General features: G+C 34.8%; 2 protein-coding genes across 3 annotated transcripts in view; one reads left to right on the forward strand and one right to left on the reverse strand.

The window, feature by feature from the left end:
• LOC113392859 (uncharacterized) overlaps positions 1 to 24528 on the reverse strand; it is a 156418-nt gene that overhangs the window by 68542 nt on the left and 63348 nt on the right. The gene's annotated exons all lie outside the window — the stretch shown is intronic.
• On the forward strand, positions 12308 to 13925 carry LOC113392875 (lipase 1-like). Its single transcript, XM_026629480.2, has one exon. It carries the CDS (start codon positions 12426 to 12428, stop codon positions 13689 to 13691), a length of 1266 nt encoding a protein of 421 aa, XP_026485265.2. The 5' UTR covers positions 12308 to 12425; the 3' UTR covers positions 13692 to 13925.

Here is a 24528-nt window from a genome sequence, read left to right on the forward strand (position 1 = left end):
CATCAGATATACCGCCAAACAGCAGTACTCAGTATTGTTGTGTTCCGGTTTGAAGGGTGAGTGAGCCGGTGTTCTTCTTAGTTACCAAGGTTCATGGCGCATCGGTGATGTAAGAAATGGTTAATATTTCTCACAACGCCATTGTCTATCGGCGGTGGTGACCACTTACCTCGGGTGACGCATTTGTTCCTTCGCCTACCGATATCATAAAAAAAACCTACACAAACATTATCCGCTAAAAGCGCGTCGCATCCTTTGGCTCCGACAGGGTTAGATAGTTATTGTTCCGAAATTCTTTGCTAACGCTCCTTTGCTTGAGAACTGTCACTGTCGACAAAGAAAATACAAGTAGGCTTGACATTTGTCGACGTGATTTTCAATTTCGCTTTCGTCCGATTTAATCATCTTTCATTCGGTCGAAATACAACGTCAATGAGATTAATCTCTTAAAATTAAGCGATTATCGATAAAATTTTCTAATCTATAAAGTAAAATCTTCTAAGCCACCCGGAATTTGATGAGGTTTATGTAGAAGCCCTAAATTAAAAAGGTTTGTGTATGTATTTTGTACAAAATTACTGAACGATGACAATGTTCTATCCGAGAACTGTTTCGAACGCGTACTTGGCTAACGCTGACTAAATTCTTTATTAAGAAATTGCACGTGCGAAGGTTCCCACCTGGTCTCTAGTAGTGACGTGACGTCATTTCCGTATATTTCGGTCATTTCTATAAACGATATCTATTTCCACATACAAAACCGATTTCGTCCAAATTCCTCTAAATATAAAATATATATTCTGCTTCTGTATATTTAGGATTTAGTTTTTTTATAGAAGAAAGTAAATCTAGTTTAGACATAATTATTTCAGCTGGAAAACATCCACTGCTGGACAAAGGCCTCCCCCAAAGATCTCTACAGCAGCCAGTCTTGCGATACCCACATCCAGTGTCTGGCCGCAATCCTCAGCAGATCGTCAGCCAACTTTGCTGCCTACGCTGCATTTTCAGTAATGTGGTCGCCACTCGAAAACTTTTGTGCTCCAACGGCCATCGTTTCTACGAGCTTTGTGTTCCGCCCACTGCCACTTCAGTTCGACTATTCTTCGATAGAGCGATATTGTTTCAAATTATTGCCAACAGATTTTATAGGTGATTTCTTTATGAGCTGGATCTGTTCTGTAACGTTGCCTGTTGGGCGTTACTGATAAAAATCTCGCTCAGATCACATACATCTGTACCATTGCCTACAATGGGCTGTTGGCGGAGATTCGTCTCACAGGTCTGTTTAGTGCAGCGGCTTCCCGGATCGATATTGTAAGGAATGAGCCCTCTGGCTTGCATCACGATTTCCAGGTTTTTTGCCGTCTGTCTGTCTGTTCCTCTTTCACCGCTATGCCTATGAACCGAATTTGATGAAATTTAATATTAAGCAAGCTTGGCTCCTGACGAACAATCTCTGAAAAGCGAGCGAAGTTGCGGGCGATCTGTGAGTGTATTTTTCGAAAATATAAAAAAGGTTCACTTACATAAACATAAACATAATCAGCCTGTAAATTTCCCACTGCTGGGCTAAGGCCTCCTCTCCCGTTGAGGAGAAGGTATGGAGCATATTCCACCACGCTGCTCCAATGCGGGTTGGTGGAATACACATGTGGCAGAATTTCGTTGAAATTAGACACATGCAGGTTTCCTCACGATGTTTTCCTTCACCGCCGAGCACGAGATGAATTATAAACACAAATTAAGCACATGAAAATTCAGTGGTGCCTGCCTGGGTTTGAACCCGAAATCATCGGTTAAGATGCACGCGTTCTAACCACTGGGCCATCTCAGCTCACAAGGTTCACTTAATGCTGTATTATTTAAAATATATATGTTAATGAAAAAAAACTTGTGATACATTGTTTAGAGATACATTTTGTGATACATTTGTGATACATTATGAAAAAATGGAGGCACTTTGAATTTCTAATACAAGTAATTATTTTTTTAAACTATCGAAGCGAAGAAGTAATGCTTAATATAATGTAATATATTTTGTACGCTTCATTCTTTGATATAAATATATACTGTAGTCCTTTTATTGTGCTGGCAACTTCGCACGGTTTTTTAGGGATGAAAGTAACTAATTTGACTTTTTCCCTTTCTAACACATAGCATGCTGCGCTCGAGTTTGTCATACTTTTATCGTGCGAGGCAACGAAAACACGGTTACCTGAAAACTTTATTTAAATAATAGTAAAATGCCTAAACGAAGTGCTGAAGAAAAAATTAATTACTGTAATGCAAAAATCAAAAAGTTGAAAGCTAAGCGAACGGTAAAAAATAGCTTCGTGTGATAACTTATTCTTCGTCGGATTCAGAAATAAACCCAGGTAAGTTTATTTATTACTAAGTTGTTAGTGAAGTGAGATATTTTAAAACATTTCAACAAACCAGCGTCAGTAAGCTTTCCTGGGGGTTAACTGCGAGTTAACACGACGGTTAAGCAGACGTTCAAAAAAGCATAAGCCTGGGGGTTGACTGCGAGTCAACACGAAGGTGTAACTTTGAAGTTAAAACGTTGAAAGTGTTAAATAATTAATTAGAGAAAAATAGTTCCTTTGTCGAATAGAAAACGAAACCGAGGGAAATGGTACGTCGCCATTATGTGAACTCGAACTTCGTTCACCTTCACCAGCACCGTCGCTGCCTGTGCAGACTTCACATACACAGCGTTCGCCGACATCACCTTATGTACAACCGGCACTAGACATAAATCAAGAGCCTGAACCCGAACTCGACTCTGAGTTACTAGAGGCCTTGGGTGATGCTTCTGAAGAGAATCCAGCTTTTGGCCCTAATATTCATTATAAGTTAGCACAACGTTGGCTTCCGATCCTTAAAAAAGGCTTACTTTCTGAAACAAAAGAAAGACTTTTAAAAGAATTTACCATACCTGATAACTGTAGGTTGTTGAAAGCATCGATTGTGAACCCAGAGCTTACAGCGGCGGTTACAGAAATGGTAAAGAATCGAGACAAGAAGATTCAAACCGAGCAAGATCAACTAGGTCTGGGCATAGCCGCGGTTAACCGGGCGATGACATTACTTTTGTCTCATGACGAAAAGGTTCAAGCAATAAAAATATTATAAGACGGGTGCAGAATCCTTACTGATCTCCATTATGTTCACAAGTAAGAACAAAACTTATTACTCGAGGTCTCGACAAATCTTTTCTTGCTGTTATACAAGATCAAAATCGAGACGAGACTTTATTTGGTAAGGATTTACCTGAAAAAATAAAAGCTTCTAAGGCGATCGAACGACAGGGGCTTAAGATTAAAAAAGCCACAACCACGAAGTCATCAACATCCAGCGCTCCTATTCAGTCGGCAGGGCTTCGTAATCGCTACCAGGGAAACTGGTCAGGCCCCCCTCGCTTGCAATCAGTGACCAGGAGGGGTCGGACTTCACAGTTCCGGAACCAATTTCGTCGCGTTCCGCAACAAACACCTCCAACAGCGCCATCACAATCCACGCGCCCGCCGATTTCGACAATGAGCAACAGACGTGCTCCACCGCGTCATTAACGCAGGTACATGCTGGTAGATTGCAAAACTATTACCATTGCTGGTCACAAGTTACTAATAATCCTATGGTACTTGAATGGATTCGTAACGGCTACTGTATACCTTTTTCATCAAAAGTAGTTCAGTATATAATCCCTAAAAATACTTTTTCTATAAAAGAAAAGCAGGATATGATCCTAGCTTTAAAAAATTTGTTAGAACTGGGAGCCGTAGTAGAATGTAAATCACAACCCGATCAGTTTATTTCAAAAATATTTCTTGCCAAAAAATCTAATGGTGGGTTTATTTATTTATTTATTTTATTTACTCATAGGTACACAAACAGAATACAATCAGAACATACATTAAAATTATGGAATTACACAATTTTGAGCTAGATTACATTCCTAAGCAGGTGTACACGGCATGCTCGTATCAATTATATATCAATGCAGTCTGGTACTATTTTATGTAATAATCAAAAATTAATAAATTACAGCAATTAATTATCTAAATAACATTGAATATTCATTACTATTAAACTAATAACAATACATCCATTTGAATTATGAGACTAAGATAATAAATTAAATCAAGTAATCATAAAATAATACAATTATCGAAAGAGAAAGTATTAAAAGAGGATTTAAGTGCATAAATTCAGAAATATCTGTCAATAAATTATTAAGTATTTCCAGTCGATCATTGAATCGTAGATGTAATATTCCTTACAATGTTTTTAAATTTCGGGAAATTGGGATTGAATATGTCTAATATGTCACTGTGTTTTAAAATTAAATCGTTGTAAGTACGACAAAATCTAACAATTGGATTATAATATGATGTATTATTACTGTGAACTAAACTGAAACTGTGGTAGAAAGGGAAAAAGTCAAATTAGTTACTTTTATCCCTAAAAAACCGTGCGAAGTTGCCAGCACAATAAAAGGACTACAGTATATATTTATATCAAAGAATGAAGCGTACTCATATAATACCGATCGAACTTCACTTTGTAAGTTCGTTTGATCAAATAATATATATTATATTACCGAGAAAAAAAGGTTTCATTACATACAGCCTTAAGTAGCGTTTCAAGTCAGATAACACTTACTATATTTTGAGGAATTAGAGATAAATGGACTTGGGATATTAAATTAATCGCAGATATTAGATAAGATTAAGTCGGGTTGCTTATTGACGTTTGGTAGTTAATCAAATTATATAGATTAAGGTTATTAATAAATATGTTTTTTTTGGAACTGTACTTTATCATCTGAGTTTTTGGAAAGAATTGCAGAAAACGTCCGCTCCAGGCAAGCCTTCTCTCTCTTTCTAATTGTGTATTTATTTATTGTTTTAATTCAGACGAGATTTTTATGACATTTTCATCCCCCGACCCCCATATTCCCCTTAAACTTAAGGGAAAGATCTATAAGACCATGGTCAGACCTGCTGTTCTATATGGATCACAGTGTTGGGCTACAAAAGGGATGACTGAAAGACAATTGCATGCGGGGGAGATGAGAATGCTGAGAGGAATGTGTGGTGTTACGCGAATGGATAGAGTAAGGAATGAGTACATAAGAGGAAGTTTGAAAGTGGCACCGGTAACCGAGAAGCTATCCGGAAACCGGCTGTCTTGGTATATGTTATGTTATATGTTATGCGGAGGAATGAGGACCATGTTGTGAGAAAGGTTTTGAAAATGGATGTGGATGGATATAGAGGTAGGGGACGACCCAAGAAACGATGGATGGATTGTGTGAAAGACGATATGGACGATACGATATTTCATTGCTGTTTGGTAAATTGGTACCACCTCTCGCGTGGGTGTTAACGTGGTCTATCAAAGCTAACACCGGTTTAATGATGTGTCGCTAATCATGTAAAGTCGAATTCATTGTAAATTGTGTAAGTCCAACATTTTAAAACTTAGCTTATTAAAAAAATTAAACCTATCAAATAAACATTAAATAAATAAAGCATATTACTATACAAGATTATATTAAAAGCAAAAAGCGTGGACTTAGTATTTGACTTAGTATTTATATAAATTTATATATACTTTATGGACATACTCTGTATTTAAAATGGTGGAAGAGAGTAGCTGCTAAGTTTCTTGCCAGTTCTTCTCGGTAAAGTCTACCTTCCGAACCAGTGCTAGGTTTACACTAATTTAACACTGTAACCTGTACTTTCATTAGCCTTGAATAAAGAATATTATGATTTTGAAAACAGACATAGTGAGACAGAAAATGCTTGAAGGCAGACGTAAGTGGGTGAAGTACGTCGATCAGAAGGTGACGAATAAGGGATACCGATATTCGTTTATTGACATTGAGGATATTTGAATGAAGTTGGAAATGTGTTAAACCAATTTTAAGAAATTATTACTAATTTATCTATTTTCCTTACCATTTAATGGTAATTTTTTTTTTTGGGAGGATCAGTTTCGATCTTGCGTCATTAAAATCGCGAAGTACCCTTACGACTATGCTTGAACTCTGTTTATACATACAAATCGAGTTCTCTAATATAATTTAAATATATATAACAACTTAAAACAAATATAACACTTGATTTTTGATGGTCAGAAATATACCATGGGATCGGACCGAAGTATCTCAGACTTGAAAAGATCAGATGAAGACAACATATTATATATGTTTATTTACCGTCAGGAGTATCTATATTATATTTTTAACACTCGCGAATATATTTGTCAGAACATGAAAGAAAGAAATGTTTATTTAGGATAATTATTTTATTTACAATTATAAATAAGTATAAAAATTAAAAAAATAAAAAACATATTACTTAATCTACAAAAAAAATCAACAAAACAAAACAATGACAGTTAACGTGTCCCAAAATAGGTGTACCATTCAGTTTCCAAGTTGGGTTCCAAGTACCCAACGCTGATTTTCAATGGTACCCTATGTGGTTATGACGGGCTCTGACAATATATGCTAACATTTAAGATAAATACTTAAACATAGAATAACAATATAAATAGATACATTAAATAAATAAATATTATACATTATAGATACTAGTGGTAATATTGAAAACATAGCTTAACAATGTAATAGTTAAAGGCAATATTTATTTTTCTTTAGCTAATAATCGTTAGGGGGGAGACGGGGGGAGGAACGCAAAGTCAAAGTCAAAATCAAAAATCTTTATTCAATATAGAAGTGTTTACACTTGCTTATTGATTGTCAAAAATCTACCACCGGTTCGGAATTTAGCACCTCGGACCTGAGAAGAACCGGCGAAAGAAACTCAGCGGGATATATATATTTTTTTTTTTAACCATTTTCCATGTACAATGATAATTATATTTTAGTTATTTGAAGCAGCCTGGAGGCGATCATTTTATTCCCAAGGTATAATATCAAGAAATTTTGATATTTAAAAACTTTTAGCTTTATTAGGTTAAAGAAAACTTATGGTAAGGTTGTTTATTTTAGAATGTATTTTTATCACAAACTATTGGCGCTTTCACTACAGTGATCATGTGAAAAGACGATTAAACGCAAGCAAAGTCGTTGGTTACATGCTAGTGTGTAGTTTTATGTGTTATAGCAGATCTCATTGCTCCCTGTACACAATTGTCATGGCAATCAGTCGCACGGTATGGAAGCTGTTGTGCTGTAATAATATTTAGGAGAGACTTACAACCACCGGGTAGTATAAAACATCTTAGAATACTTAAATCTTAATCGACTATTGTCGGTTCAAATCCAAGCACCACTGTAATTTCACGTCCCTAATTTGTGTTCAGCGCTGAAAGGAAACATCCGGAGGGAATCTGCTCATGTCAGATATAAATTCTGCATATATATTTACCAACATGCATTGGGGCAGCGTGGTGGGATAAGCTCCAAATCTTCTCAAAAGTAAAGAAGTTCTTAGCTCAGAATTGTGATATATCCATTCTGCTGCGTTACTTTATGAAACTAGTGATCTACCCCGGCTCCGCACATGTACAATGTATTCGTAACTAAAATTTATGAGTAGATTAGCTACAGAATATTGAGTAGGTTCATTTATTTATTAGCTTAAACAAGGATGTCATACATGAGAAATCTTAGTACCTCTAAAAGTGTTCATTGGAATGTAATGTAAAGTCAATTGAAATAAGTATTAAATGCCCAAGATAAAGGACGAGCAAACTAATTACTCAACGATAATGAATTAGAAAAGAATGCTTCGGAAGTACCTTAGATAAAATAAAATACAAACCAACTGTCGTGGTTGTCGATCAAACGGTTACGAAGTCCATTAATTTCAAACAGATACATGATATGATGATATGAGATAGGTGTTACCTATCGTAATGTCAACATCGTTAAAAACCCAAGTAATACTTTGTCTGATATAAGAGAACTTTTAAAAGAAACAAGTGAAATACGAAGAGAAGTCGACTCCAGCACAAATGCATTAAGAGTTGGTGCGCAGGTGTTAGGGTGAAAGACCTATGTGCTAGACCATAGGTAATCTATCTTTGTGCCAATTTGCAACCAGATCCGTTTACCGTTCTCGCGTGATTATGTAATAATCATCCATCCACCCAAACTTTCGCATTTATTGGACAACATTAGACAACATCACATACATTACTCTGAACCCAATGTAAGTAGCTAAACCACTTGTGTTATGGAATATCAGAAGTAACGACGGTACCACAAACACCCAGACCCAAGACAACATAGAAAACTAATGAACTTTTTCTACATCGACTCGGCCGGAAATCGAACCCGGGACCTCGGAGTGGCGTACCCATGAAAACCGGTGTACATACTACTCGACCTCGGAGGTCGTGGTATTTATAACATTAATTAATCTTTAATTAAGTACTGATTTTTCTTTTTATAGTATAGGTAGGCAAATCAGCCAGTCGGTAGTCAGTGGTCAGTGTAAGAAATTTTAGCCACTCCTTGCATCGCCAATACACCAACCACCTTGGGAGATAAGATGTTATGTTCCTTGTGCTTGTAATTACACTGACTTAATCTTCAGACCGGAACACAATAACACTAAGTATTGCTGTTTGCGGGAAACTCTGTGATAAGAGGACGAGACCCAGACGGGTTCGCACAAAGCCGTAGCACCAATGGCTGATGTCATTCAGGCCGTTGGTTGAAGGCCGTTTAGTAAAGTGGCTAGACGTTGCATGGCTACACCGTTGAATGGCTAATTTCCCTATTTGGGTACGACATATACATACAGGACGCGTATCAAGACACACAGACAATATTAATATGTTCTACAGCTAAATATTGATACAAAGATTTATATTATACTCAATCTTATTAATTTTGGAATAAGAGACGAAAAATAAAGTCTTTAAAAGAAGAAGAATTAAAATTCAAGAAGTAGAATAATTTATGTTTTTGTTCCATTTGCTGTTGAAACATTTGGACCTTGAAGTAGTCCAAAAACTTTCATTAAAAGTGCAACACCTAGCCTTGTTGCCTTCACTGTTGATATGATTGCTGGTTCCTTATTGGCCAGAGGATCGGACTTGCAATTCTAATTCGGCTAGCATTTTTGCCACGGGTATAATTTGCACAGTAGGTAAGTATTCTTAATTTGTATTTGTATATAGTTTTAAAAATAAATATTGTATTCAACAAAGAAATAAAAAATCAACTAATATTATAGCAGTAAGTTCGTTTAAGTTTGAACTGTGAGTGAGTCATGATAATCCTTATAATGTCAATGGCGATGGTCCATTCGGCCAAAATTTAACTTAAATCAATCAATATATTATTTTTAAGTAATGAAATTAAACTATAGCCCACTGTTCCACTTTGGGAATAAGGCAATACTCCTCTTGTTTAGACGGATTGGAATTTATTTCATCACGCTTCTCCAATACGGGTTTGTGGACAGATGTGGCAGAATTTTCCTCATAGCCACTGAACTGCTAAGGTATTCTATTAGATTAAACAATCAAGGAAAATAAACAAGCTGGTAAATAAAATGCTATAGTTTGTATCGTGAGTATGACTTTGACCTTTTGTTGAGAAGTTAATCTTGTGATAAAAAAATTTTTTCACCTTGTCATTGTTATATATTAGTTGTAGCTCGCGGCTTTGCTCGCGTTTTAGAAGTTGCTTGCTTCTTAGCCAATATTATCAAATTTTGTTCACAGGTTTGATCGTGAAAGAGTAACAGACACACAGACAGATTACTTTCGCATTTATAATATTAGTACAGATATAGATATATATAGTAAATTTCCCACTGCTGGGCTAAGAGCCTCTCCCTTTGAGCCGCTGCTCCAATGCGGGTTGGTGGATTCAATGTGGCAGAATTTCGTTGAAATTATACAAATGCAGGTTTCCTCACGATGTTTTCCTTCACCGCTGAGCACGAGATGAATTATAAACACAAATTAAGCACATGAAAATTCAGTGGTGCTTACCTGGGCTTGAACCGGTAATCATCGGTTAAGACGCACGCGTTCTAACCACTGGACCATCTCGTTTTTGTTTACATAAACAAACATAATATTAATTAATTACAGCAAATTGTAATTAATTTGTTAACCACAAATCTGCATAACAATCAGGTACAGCTGTGACGGTTATAATCTAAATAAATGAAAAAAAAAACTATTATATCTTCTACGAAAGAAAATATTTCACACTAATACGATCGCTTCTTATAAAGATCAATTCCAGACACCGATGACATCAGATTCAAGGAAGATGAGCCAACTGTGCAGGGCTGTGGCGGGTCCAAAATTGTTATTTGTCATTCAAAACACAAAAATGCACACAATGTTTTATTTTACCCTAGGTAGTGTAAGGTCATAATAATTATTTTCAATTTAATTTTAAGATTTCTCACAAAATAGCTCATGTGTTTGGGGTGGGAGCTAACTGGAGCTCCTTAGTCAAGGAACGCGGTGCAGAACCAGTATCTTTATTTGGAGTGTTTTGACTGCCGAGCACAAACACCCCTGAGTTGTTGTGTGCTTCATTTGTGTATATAATTCATCTCAAGATCGTGAAGGAGAATTCCGTGGGATTTTCTGAGTAACTGATGGAGTTAGTAAAAAAATAAAAGTATTTTTTTAAGTAGGTAGGCGAACTGGCGCATGGGAGACCGGGTGGTGAGTCACCACTGCCCTTAGACATTGGTGTTGTATGAAATTTTAATCATTTTTTACATAATCAATGCACCACTGACCTCGGCAGCTGAGATGTTATATCCCTTGTGCCTGTATCTATACTGCTCTACTCACCAGGAACACAAAAATACTAGAATACTAGGTATTATTGCTTGGCGATAGAATATATGATGAGTGGATGGTACCTGGTGGATGGGCATCCACCCAAAGATCTATCACCAAGTATTCTTTTAGTATAATTAATAATGTTTACCCCTTTTTTATTTCAATGTTTAGAGTAATATATTTACTCGATAAAATTGAAAAAGTACGCAATCTTATTTTAATTGATACGATTACTTTTTAATTGATTTGATTTAATTTTTCTTTAATGTACCACGAATAGTTAGGACGACATAATTTTAACGTGCATAGAATTAAGAGAATTAAAATTTATTTAATTTAAAATATGTGGGCAGGTTTTCTAGTAAGCCACTGTTCAAGCCGGATGGTACACGGGGACAGTGACAGTGTACGCAATGACAAGAGGACATATATAAATTAGCGAATATATTGCAAAATGACATACTATATATATAATGCTATTCGGAACTAATTTGAAGCAAATTAATTAATTATATTGTTTCTAGATTTTAGATCAGAAGGTCAGGAAGCAAATTTCTAGGTCACTTAGTTTTAAATGTATTTTTTATTCGAGAAAAATCGACATTAAATTTTATTTAATTAAAATACCGAATTACGTGTAAATAAAGGATAAAAAAAAAACGGCCAAGTGCGAGTCAGACTCGCCTATGAAGGGTTCCGTAGCAGCAAGTAACAAGGTTTATGTTTATGAAATTCAATTTTTTATTTTTATACTCAAGTTGATTGAATGGAAAGTAAATTGCATTTTTCGATTTATGACGTATTAAAAAAAACTACTTACTAGATATTGTTCAAAGCAATTTTGGGTGGATGTTTGCATGGTAACGTACATCATACAATTTTTTTAGTTTTATCATTCTCTTATTTCAGAAGTTACAGGGGGTGGGGACACATTTTACTACTTTGGAAGTGTCTCTAGTGCAAACTATACAGTTTAGATAAAAATGATTTTAAAACCTCTATACCATTTTTGAAAACCTATCCATAGATACCCAACACGTATGGGTTCGATGAAAAATTTTGTTTTTTTTTTTCTATTTTTATATGAAACTCTTAATGCGGTTCACAGAATACATCTACTTACCAAGTTTCAACAGTATAGTTCTTATAGTTTCGGAAAAAAGTGGCTGTGACATACGGACGGACAGACAGACAGAGATGACGAATCTATAAGGGTTCTTAGTTCGTTTTTTACTATTTGGCTACGGAACCCTAAAAACGGTTTCTTTTAGATTTTTCGAGCGATAACAACTTCGACTATATAATAATTTATGTAAATATACACACACACACATATACAGGTTGACTATATTAGAATTACATATCAATGGCGACAGAACAAATATTTATATATTTAAAATGCATCAAATAGCATTAGACTAAGTAAGACTGTCGCCAGAAGGTATCGTCGTAAAATTTTCTGTACGATTTACTCGTTAACCTTGAATCGGTCCATTTATTACAAGAATATATCGCGCCAACTTTAAAATAATTAATTGTCAGTCACACGAATGCTATCTTTAAAAAAATACCAGTAATATTTCCTTCTTCGTAACAAATCGCTCTCAGTTGGAAACATGGCGTCCAAAGGCAATGTCATGTTCAATTTCCTCCTGGTGTCTGTGACTATTATTGTTTGCAGTGTTTTGAAATTACGATTTATACCATTCAATAATGAAATTAAGAGATCGCTCGGATATCCAATTGATTCGTTGCTGAATTTTACGGAGTTGAGTGAACTGTATGGATACACTTCGGAAGAACACACTGTGCTCACTGAGGATGGGTATATTCTAACAATATTCAGAATAAACGGAAGGAACTGTGGTCACAAATTGAAAAGACCTCCAATTTTATTAATGCATGGTCTTCTTCAGAGCTCTGATGCTTGGTTGGACGCTGGACCCAAAGTTGGTTTGGCCTATTTGTTATCGGACGCGTGTTATGATTTATGGGTTGGAAATCAACGAGGCAATTATTATTCCAGGCGCCATAATCGTTTGGACCCTGACAAAGATCCTGAATTTTGGCAATTTTCTGTGGATGAAATAGGTTATTATGACATACCGGCTACGATTGAATATGTTTTGAAATACACGAGAGAAGATAAATTGAATTACATTGGATATTCACAAGGTGCTGGTACGTTCTTCGTCATGTGTTCAGAGAGGCCGGGATACTGTGATAAAGCGAACGTTTTCATTGGCTTAGCGCCAGCAGCCAGACAGACTAACACAAAGTCTGTGCCGTATAAAATATTATTGGAGGGAGTAAGATATCTAGAAGGGGCTTTGGCTACTACAGGTTTATATGAACTTTTCGCCAAGGGTTCTCTAAGTCAAGAAATTCTCGCTTTCTTATGTAAATCCAGTGCAACATCTGAAGTTCTCTGTGGAACCGGTGAGTCTCTAGTTGACTCCTTCCATCCAGGATCTATAAATAATGAAACTCTAAGGGTATTATTCGGACACTTTCCAGCTGGTACTTCAGTGCACAATATCGCAAGATACGGTCAAAGTGTAAAGTCGTCCCATTTCCAAAAGTTCGATTACGGTAGTGCGCGAAATTTAGAAATATATGGAACGGAACAACCCCCTCATTACAATCTGAGTGCTGTGACGGTTCCCACAGTTGTTTTGTACGGCAGTAACGATCATTTAGTTGATACGAAAGATATTTTGTGGTTGATTAAACGGTTACCAAAAGTGTTGGAAAACAAAAGAGTCTCAGATCCGCTGTGGAATCATTTCGACAGCGCCTACAGTCAGTATACAAGAGAAATGATCTTTCCAACGATTAATAAATATTTACTAAAATACAGTCGAAAATTAAATAAAGTGTAATTAGTGACAAATTAAATGAACTGTTCTTTTTATACAGTGATAATAAACAAGAAGATTACTGATAGGTGTGATGAGATGATAGTTCTAGAAATATTGCTAGTCTGGGTCAACGACGGTCAGTGAAAAGGTGTCATGTTTATTTTATTTTTACTGTGTAGCTAAATTTTGAAATTTGTTTCAAAATTAGAATGCATTTCAATAAATAATTTGATTTAAAATTAGAACGACACCCAAAAATTGGTGTTATTAAATTGATGGACAAACACCTCCTGTCCTCCAGAGGACTCGGATCATATTTGAAGACGCTAACAAGAGCTCAGATTAGGTTATAGTAATATTTATACAGTGAACTGCAGTGTTTGTGAAACTCGGTTGTAATGATACTAACTGATATTCTATTAAAATATATTCTATAATACACCGAGAAAAGAGCTATATTTTGAATACTATTAAATCACTTGAGAGATTGCATTTTAAGGGATCGCTTAAAGATGTAGGAGTTTATATTAAATTTACATATATTGTCGAGTCAAAATTCAGATCAAAATAATGACGAGAAAAAAAGCACTACGAGATAAAAGCACACAGCAAGTAGTTACACAATTTTACACTTAAAATTTTTTATCACGAAAAAGTTTAGGTAATTGTATAAAAATATTATTTTGATATTAGGTATATACATGTATATAATACCCGTATCTCAATTTAAGTAAATATTTTTTAATTTATTGTTACATTAATAAATTATTAAAAAAATATATGTTGTTATCCCTAATGTACGTAATATATAAATAAAATAAACTGGTAAAAAAATAATATTTGGTTTGATTTTAAGTTTTAAATAATCAGAAAATACTTTTTTGTACAGTTTGTCTGTTAGTAAAAAAAACGGAATTTTTATATATTATGAATAATTTTATCATAACTATGTTTCTTTTATAAGGATAACTAATCATTGCCTTGAGGAAAACTCGAATAAAATGCACGTTTTTAAATAATTTTATATCCATTTCATACTAGCTAAATCTGTGGCATCGCCCACGTCAAACTCGGTTTATGTCAAAATCCTTCAAAAAGATGACATTTTAAATTATAGATATAAAATATTTACATTATTGGGAAGCAGCGTAGGCTGCTTGAGTCTCCATTGATTGCATCGCAAAAGTACGTCGGACCAAATTCCACGGACGTTTAAAGTCATAGTAATTTTTCCACTGACTTTAAGGTTGAATATGTCTGAAAATTCTCTAATAAATTAGCGTCAGCAACCAAAGTCAATATTCAAATGTTTTAATGTTATTTTTGTTACCACAGAACTCCGTCATTTATGAAGCGATTTTGAGAGTCTTTTTGAAGTCTTTTCTTTATAATGTTATATTTTTATTAACCTCTCAAGGGGTGAAACTAATTAAATGTAGCCTACAACCTTTCTTGGAGTGCAAGTTGACTTCGTATGGGTTCATTAAAATCAGGGGTCATTTATAGTTGCATATAAAACATGTAGTGACCGCGACTTCGCCCGCTTGGAATTCAGTTTGTAAAGAAAATGCTTCAAGAACTTTTATCCTCAGCATCGCCCCCCCCCCAAAGGGTAAAAGAAGTAACTGAGCTATTTTTGATTTTTTATTTGCCTTAAAAATATTAGTAGATATTATATAATTAACGTTACTTTAAATCGTTACATTCAAAATTTTTATTTAAACTGAACATATTTTATACGTAAATAATATATTTATAGTATTGACAATGAATTACTTTTTTTATTAAGGTCAATTCACTTCCCGTACGAAGCAAAGAGTCAATTATGCGACTTTAATACGATGAGGAAATAATGAAATAAACGATAATTATTACGTTTATTTATTATTTTTGTGATGTTTGTTTTAGAACAGTTGTCGTGGGTTCAAATCCGAACGCATAGTTTCTTCATGTTTTAATGTTTATAGTTCATCTCGAAACATTGTGAGATTCTGTCACATCCAACAATATTTGTGCAGCCTGACGAAGCACGTTCTGAGCTTTCTTTGTCTATTTCTTAGCGTAAACATCATTGGCAGCTTTCAAGGTCCCATCAAAAGACAAACATGTGTATTAATTATTGAGATAATAGCTATTAAAATTACTCCTGGTTTAATTGAAGTTATTAATCATTTATTTTACAAAAATTGAAATGGTAACTCTACGCTATTTTATTGTCTGTATAATCTTTTATGGTCTCAATTCAATCCTCGTGATTGCCAAACATCAAACGTAAGTAATTTTTTGCAACCTCTCTGTGAAACCAGCTCGCAGGAGGTTTTTCTGGACCGATAGGACTTGGAAACCTTCGAGAGAGTACTCATTTCTTAAAGGCAACGTGCCTGCAAGCTATCTGGAGTCGCAGATGTCCATAGGTGTTGGTAGTAACTTTTTATCAAGAAAGCATCCTGCCCGTTAGTTCGTTAGACATAAAAAAAGCAAACCTCATCTTCCGTCCATTTCATCTTCCTATTCAATATATATATATATATATAATATATATATAATAAGATAGCTAAGATGATTGCGGGTTCAAACCCAGCACCACTGAATTTTCACGAGTTTAATTTGTGTTTATAATTCATCTCGTGCTCGGCGGTGAAGGAAAACATCGTGAGGAAACCTGCATGTGTCTAATTTCAACGAAATTCTGCCACATGACTGTGTATCCAATGTTCCTGTTGATGTATGTAATGTTGAATACATTACACATAATAATTAACAATTTTAACAGAGAACATCTTGCTTGCGGATGAATATATTGTTTATGTACAGACAGAAACTCGGTGTTACAAGTTTGTCTTGCCAATTGGTTAACTTGGCTAACCGTGTGTTGCGGAGCTGAGTTTACCTGTAAGGGATCATCCCTTCCCTTGAGAACTTCTCTACAGCTTTGAAATTATAGTAATGCCTAAAGACTGTATTTTCAGTTCCACCAAGATAAACAATATTATTAACAATATCAATAGATCAAACTTTATTTCAATATGTTTGCCAAAGCATCAATTTTCGTAATTAAAATTCTGAGGTGTCCCATGTCGAGTCCCAAGCTACGAGTCTACTCGTAGTTTTAGAGTTATAAGATATTTCAATAACGTAAAACATATTTGTTGCATGATGTGTATTAATACAGAATGAGAGATCTCTTGGCTCGTTACTTTGAAACACAATATTTGTTAAAATAATAGTATGTAACATTTGCTTGTAATAGAGGGCCAAGTATTGAGAGTCAGTCGAAAAACTAAGAACTCTCGCGAAGACTCAGTGTTTAGTGATACGAACGTCCTAAGAGTGTTTCCTATGAGAGTTACCTTCGGATTAGGATATTGTTGGGAGTGATGAATCATGAATGTGGAGCGGTAAAAATAACGTAAAATAAATATTCTACCACTAAATACCGTACACAGTTCGAAGGGTGACTAAGGCGATGTATTAGGAACAAGGGACGTACCGTACTATACGATCTTAGTTCCCAATGTTAGTGGTTCATTCGTGATGTAAAAATTGGTTAATATTCCTTACAGCGCCACATAAGGGGGCGATGACCACTTACCATCAGATTGACCATTTATTCGTCCGTATTCCTATATCATAAAAATAAATAAATATATAATAATACATTTTATCGCTACATTTTTAAGTGAAGGAAGTAATATATTTTTACTAAATAAACAATAATTGGTAATTTCATATTATGCATTTTTATTTAATACATTTTTAATGACATAACAATAATAACGTTGATAAGGAACAATTATAAGAAAGAATATGACAGGAAGTAATAATCTGATGCGCCCCAGCATACCGGAACACTCATTAATAAACTTATCTCGCAACAGCGCAAAATGGATTTAAGAAAAATATTGTTTCCTTATAGCGCAACATTATAATATTTAATGTCAGGTGATATATATTTACCTAATTAAATATTTATTGTTAATAATATTATTAGTCTGGTTAGTTTGTTAGATATATAAATCTCACTTTAAATCTAAAACGTCCATTCGATCGTGGAAATCTTTTTATAGCGACCGAACATTATAATTTTTGAGTTTTCCTTTTAGTTTTAGTCGTTTGTTTTAGCAAAATTCATATTTAAATAAAGCTAATCTATAATTATATTTCCTATATTTATAAAGAACAAATCTTTAGCGGCATTAATACCTTCGTAAGTGCAGGATCTTTTTATACCAGAACGTAAAAATCTAATTGTTTGTCTGAACGTAAAGTGATCACTATAATTGCTGAAATATTTATTACAAATCTGTCCTTGGCTTCGCTCTCACGTGTGAGGGTTGAGTAGGTTAGATGTAAAAGCGTAAGAAACATATTAACTTTACTATTTATAATATTAATATGATCTAGCAAAATTCGGCAGACATTGTCCTACCTGTATAAGTATATGTTTAAGACTGCCTCGTTTGTCTAGTTGCTTTCGATGAGGACGGCAAGGGATAGTCTCATGCTGCCGTACGCATTAGCGAGGAATTCGGGGGGCGAGATAACCGTCGTCTTCTGATAAGAGGTTCACTGCGTTATATCGACACGATCCCGCCTCTCCAGCCGCTCCGATCCGTGCCGAGGACGGTCATCAAACAACTCATCATCAACATCGCAGCGGTTTTAGTGGATAGGAATCCCACACAATCCGATTTCCACCCTCAGGTTTCCGGGTACCTTTCTGAAGGACTTCAGAGACATCCACATCAAACAAATAGGGGCTAAAATGGCATAGACTTTGATATCCTTTTTAATCCCTCTATGGAAAAACGTGTTACGCGTTTCTCTTACATTAACTTTACGCGGGACCCCCCGTGCCCAAGACGCCTAGTGCGCTCTAGTACGCCGGAATATCAACTAAAAAACCAGACGGTACTTTGTCTCTTCAGTGGGCGACAAGGAATCCTTTCGCATGCTGCCGTGACGAACAATGACTTACTTACATTTCGATTTCGTCGGCCTTTTGCCGTCCGTTACTGGATGAAAGACTCCCATCGAATGTCAACCATCCCGATCTTGGGCCGCATCCATCCCGTACTTTTTTTTTTTTTTAAATCGTCGGTCCACGTCCCCACAGGGCGTCCTACACTACGTTTACCTGAACGTGGTCACTAGCAACGCACGTGTTGACTCCATGGGAAATCACGGCGCCTGGAAACATGACCAGCCCACTTTCTCTTCAATGAGCTAATAAGATCGGTTCACAACTTTAGTTCTCAGGCAAATCTCCTCATTTCGCATTATATCTGTTAGAGAAACCCCAAGCATTGCGGGTTCCATTGCTTGCTGAGTAACCTTGAATTTGTGTACCTGTCTTACGGTGAGTAGTTAATTATACTTAATATAACATAACTTAAAACTTTTATAAATATAGCTTAGAAACATTTACCACTAGAGCAAGTAAGCAATGTAAATTTAAAAATACATACAACTTAAAAGAAACAAAATGAAACGACCCACTTTATTAATTTCAAAGTTTACAAGAATTTCAATACCTTCCAAGTCGTCATTAAGGCTCTAACACCTTGTTTCGTCTGACATATAAATTTACACCTTAAAATTACTTTTTACGCGATAACAATCTGTGTATCTCTCACGATAAGGTTGAAAATAAAAACCAATATCAAAGAAACCTTTGTAAAGGGTTACCCTGCCGTTGTCGTATCGAGCTAAAATATACTTTAAGCTTATTAAGATAAAGTTTAATTTTTATTGTACGTAAAAATACAAAGATTTATTTGTTAAGGGATGGTATGTTATTAGAAAATAAACTTTATCGCTTTGAAATACAGATTAAGTTTCAACACAAATTGCGTTAGATTCAGAGAAAATTCAATGGGAAATTGTATTTGATAGTGGACGTGTTAAAATATTATAACACGATTATATGGTATTTGTTTTGTTAAAACAACTTCTTTGGATAAAAATAATTACAAGGCGAAACTTTTAATTATATGGTTATTATACTAATAATGGAGAGTTCGTCAGCCTTCGTTGATAAATAATAGTTCAATTGTATTTAATAACTATGGACTTTAATTTTTAAAATAAAGTGACTTTTTTCCGGTTCTAATCGGTTGAATCTGGATTACGAACCGGTACTAGCTTTAAATTCGAATTAATCTTGTAAAATAACTCGAAAGTCCTAGTATGAGCGTCCTTGAATAAAGAGTATTTTTAATCTCTGATGCAAAAAGACAAACATACAAACTTAAAGTAAAATTGGCTATATTTATAACTAGTTACTCGTCCCGGCTTCTCTCGGGAACAGTAAAGATTTTTATACAGCTGTTAGAATGATTAACAAACGTAAAAAGAAAAATTCTGGTTTTTATTCCGGCTAGGAAAGTTGAAATTCCTGGCTTTTCTCTACAATAATATGCATGTATTATACATATAAACCTTCCCCTTGACTCACTTCTTATATATTGATGAAAATTGCATCAAAATACATTGCGTAGTTTAAAAGATCTAGGTGTCCAGACGGCGGGAAGCGACTTTATTTTATACTATGTAAAGGTAAAACAGTTGTTTTGGCAGAAACAAACACAGTGCCTTCAGTGAGATCAAAGTAAAAACACAGAAGGAACATGCGGATATATCGAAACGTCACTAACGCCAATGTCAAACTTAAAGACTAAACTGCTATATCTACTGAATGTATAAACATCTGCATTTATTAATAACAGAAGATTATAATTTGTAATCATATTTACAGCGGTTACGATACGTAAATGTTAATAGGTTTATTTTTATTGAATATTTTTTAGTTTTGATGTCGGTTAAATTAAGTATGTTTATGAAATGTATACAATAATTACTCGGTTCTTATGCGCGTTCAATTGTTTTGTATGACGTCATCACTGAATCAGCTAGGAGTCTAGGGCCGATAATTTTAGGTATTTTAAAATATACTCGAATAAGGGCGTTAGAAAAAATATAAATAGCGTAATACAGGCGGAGATGTTCGATGTTCATTGTATTGCGATGTACGAGTATAATCTTAACTTACTAATATTATGACTGCGGAACTAAGAAGATTTCTTGGTGCGAGCCCATCTGGATAGGTACCATCCACTCATCAAATAATCAATCGCCAAGCAGTAATACTTTGTGTTGTTGTCTTGCGGTTTGAAGTTGAGTAACGCAGTGTAAATAAGGGTCATAATACCTTAGTGCCCAAGGTGAGTGGCGCATTGGATGTGTAAGGAATGATGAATATTTCTCACGGTGCTAATTAAATAAACTTCCTCTATTCAACAGAAGCATTACTCTTACATATTGATTGTCAAATGAAACACTACCATCAGTTCGCAAAATAAAATACACTGATCTGGGAACCGGCGGAAACAAGTCAGCAGGTGTTTTTTGCCAATTCGTAATTGTTGATTATTTTTCAAAATTTGTCTACGATACAATGTTTATGTGAATGTTGACAGTGACTATAAGACAAGCTCGTAGAAATGTTAGTAACACCATGGATTCATGGAATACCGCAATTAAATACTACATGAAAGTAATTTGAATGCAATATAACTGAATATAAATTAGAACATTCGATATCAAGCTGTATATGTCTCGTAACTTCTCCTACTTCATTAAAGGGGGAGAATGCGCCCAGCTGACCTACTTGGGGGACGATCGATGCGGGTCAACGACCCCGGTCGTGTCATTTATAGGTTAAAGATTTTTTACGTGTTCGCCTTCGTGATTCCTCTAAGGATGTCATGGCTTTCTCGCCAAAAATTTGCACGTTATTGTAACAATATTTCTCATGGACTTGGATTTATTTTTAAATTTAATATTCGAATTTCCGGCGACATTTTATATATTATTTTCTATCCAATAGAAGCATTTATTAGTTTGCATTGCCTGGATAAAAATATGCTTTAATCAGTTGGAAACTCGATCGATACGATGTTATCCCAATGCACCCAAAGTTCTTTCTCTTACTGCGGACGCGAAAACCATTGTATTTGTGTATTTTTAAATGTTGAAAAAGAGTACCTACTGAGTTTCTTGCCGGTTCTTCTCGGTAGGATCTACCTTCCGAACCGTTGGTAGCTTCACTTAATACAGTTTGTTAAATTAATATATTTTGATTTGATTTGATTGAAAATCAGTGTTGAGTTAGACTATTAGATAACCTAATTGAATTGTATATTTTGAATAAATCAGCTTGGTAGCCATTATTGTTTTCGGTGTTATGTTTTATGATTATGGACGTGCGTTTTCAATGAAAACATTGTTTTTTTCGTCTACTTGTACATGTTAATACTTCAAAGTTTGTTTGTTGAATTGATTAAATTTTTTTTTCTGAAAATAAAGAATTTCTTCCTGTCTTTACGTAATTTTATGGGATATTTTAGTTTCAATATATTTTGGAAACTAATTTCTACTATATAAACAGAAAAGTCTTTATAAGGCGGCGTACGGGAGACTAAGGGGGCATTCTGCTCGTTGGCTCGGCACAGAACGGTAGCTGAAAGTATTTTTGTTTGTATACCCGATTGGTGTATTCATCATCATCATCATCCTTCTGCCCTTATCCCAATTTTACTTGGGTTCGGCGCAGAATGTCTTCTTCTTCCGTACTTCTCTGTCGGACGTCATCTCACTAGTAACATTCTTTCTAACCATATCGTCTCTCACAGAATCCCTTATTTATTTATTTTATGGTTTGTATTTTTGTTTAATTTTGTAATTATTAATAAACTGTAAGATTATTATTTTTTTTTTTAATAATTTCTGTTTCGAACTCCTAAATATATTTTAACAGCACTTCTTCGCTTCCTTGGGTCAAAGTGATGTTATCAAAACAGTCTCATATTTATTAAATCAATTATTACGAAACAAAAGACTGGTAATCATTTGTCGAATATATTATTTAAATAATCTATTGCTGATGATAATATTATTCATAATTTTGTCCAAAGTTCAACGCATATGTCTTACGGGACTCGGGACTTTCAGTATATTTTAAAGTGACAAAACACTTTGGTTTCTTTTCGTTTCGTTATACACACGCATTACCATCTTTACCATAGGGCACATGGGGCACATGCCCAGGGCCCCCAACCTGAGAGGGCCTCGATGAACCAACAACTTCCTTCACATGTTTGTTCTCACGTTGACTGCTACGTATATTTTCGAAAGTGATATATTTGTAAGAAATAAATAAAATATTTATCAAAAAAGGCTATAAAATAGCCATAAGATTGTACAACCAATCAGAGATCTACGAATATACGAAAATTAACGCACTGTTTATTAGAAACTATACTTTAAGCAAATTATTTGTACATGGTAGTAAATATCTACCAAAAGGGCCCCAAATTCATGGGTGCCCAAAGGCCCCAGCATAGCTTGAGACAGCTCTGTACATACGTAAAAATATATCATCCATTAAATTTCAAATTTAGTCTGATTCGGTGAACAGAACTGTGCAAAGTTAAATACAAATCATTTACATTCCAAACAATCTGGCCGTCTTCAACATCTTAGAAAATAGATCTTGTCTAAGGAAATATTGGCTATTTCCACAAGATGAATGTTAAATAACATAGGCAGTCAGATGGGCAAATGGGCCACCTGATGGTCAGTAGTCACCACCGCCCAAAGGCATTGGCATTGTAAGAAATATTAACCATTAATCATATCGACAACTCGCCACCAGCCTTCGGAACTAAAATATTATATCCCTTGTGCCTGTAGTTACATTGGCTCACTCACCCGTCAAACCGGAACACAAAAATTAGTATTACTATTAATAAGTATAATGTGTGGGTGGAACCTACCCAGACGGGTTTCCACAAAGACCTGCCGCCAAGTAAATATCAAACACTTTCTGTTAAGGATTTGGGGCTTACTCCGTCGTGCGACACTACACGATTTAAGGAAATGAATTAGTTTCTAAATGGCAACATCTGTAACGTCGTCTTGATCGACTTGAAGATTTGTTATATTTAAAACACTCTTGAATTTCATATTTAAATGTTCCGTTTAATAACATGACTGAACATTTATTTTCAAAGAGTAATTTTACTTTCTTAAGTTGTACAGACGCGCGCCCACGGGTTACTGTCAACGGCAGTCGATTGTTAATATTATTTAAAAAAAAAAACAAAAACTTTGAAACCAAATGAAACGTAGAAAAAGCAATTTAAAGTTATTACACGTTTTTTGAATATTATCACTCTGTAGTTACTCGTTTATCAATCAAATGAAATCAAAACTTTATTGTAAACGGACTCTTACGAAATACTTTTAACTCGACATTTGAGATTTATTTAAATTTAAAGTTCATCCAGTCAAACAATCTGATTTCAAATGCCTTTATAAAAATCAACAAACTCTAATTCCTAAAATATACAATGTAAGGGTTTCATTGTATATTTTTACAATGAAATACAATAAAAGGCGTCGTTATAAATGTTTCGATGCTTTTTCGGGTTGGCCGATGTTCGACAAAAACGTATGACAAAATATGATCATTTTATAAAAAAAATGTGTCAGTTACTATTTAATCTGATACGTCTTATTCTACAATCATATAATCTTAAAAAAAAAACCATTTGACAAACATGACAAACAATTCCATGACCGACCAAATAGAAATAAATCAATAATTTGTCAAAATATACTTAATGAATCAGTAAAGGCAAGAGCAAATTGCATGATAATCTGTCATTAGTGTTCTATCAAACGAAAGGACTCCGGTAGAGTTGGTTGATTGACATTAACATACTACGTTTATATATTAAAACGCTCTCCGTTCACGTTAATCCCGTCGGCAATCCATTTAACCAGATAACTGGTT

Source organism: Vanessa tameamea, chromosome 25 (assembly GCF_037043105.1).
Source record: "Vanessa tameamea isolate UH-Manoa-2023 chromosome 25, ilVanTame1 primary haplotype, whole genome shotgun sequence".
In the NCBI taxonomy this organism is placed as follows: domain Eukaryota; kingdom Metazoa; phylum Arthropoda; class Insecta; order Lepidoptera; family Nymphalidae; genus Vanessa; species Vanessa tameamea.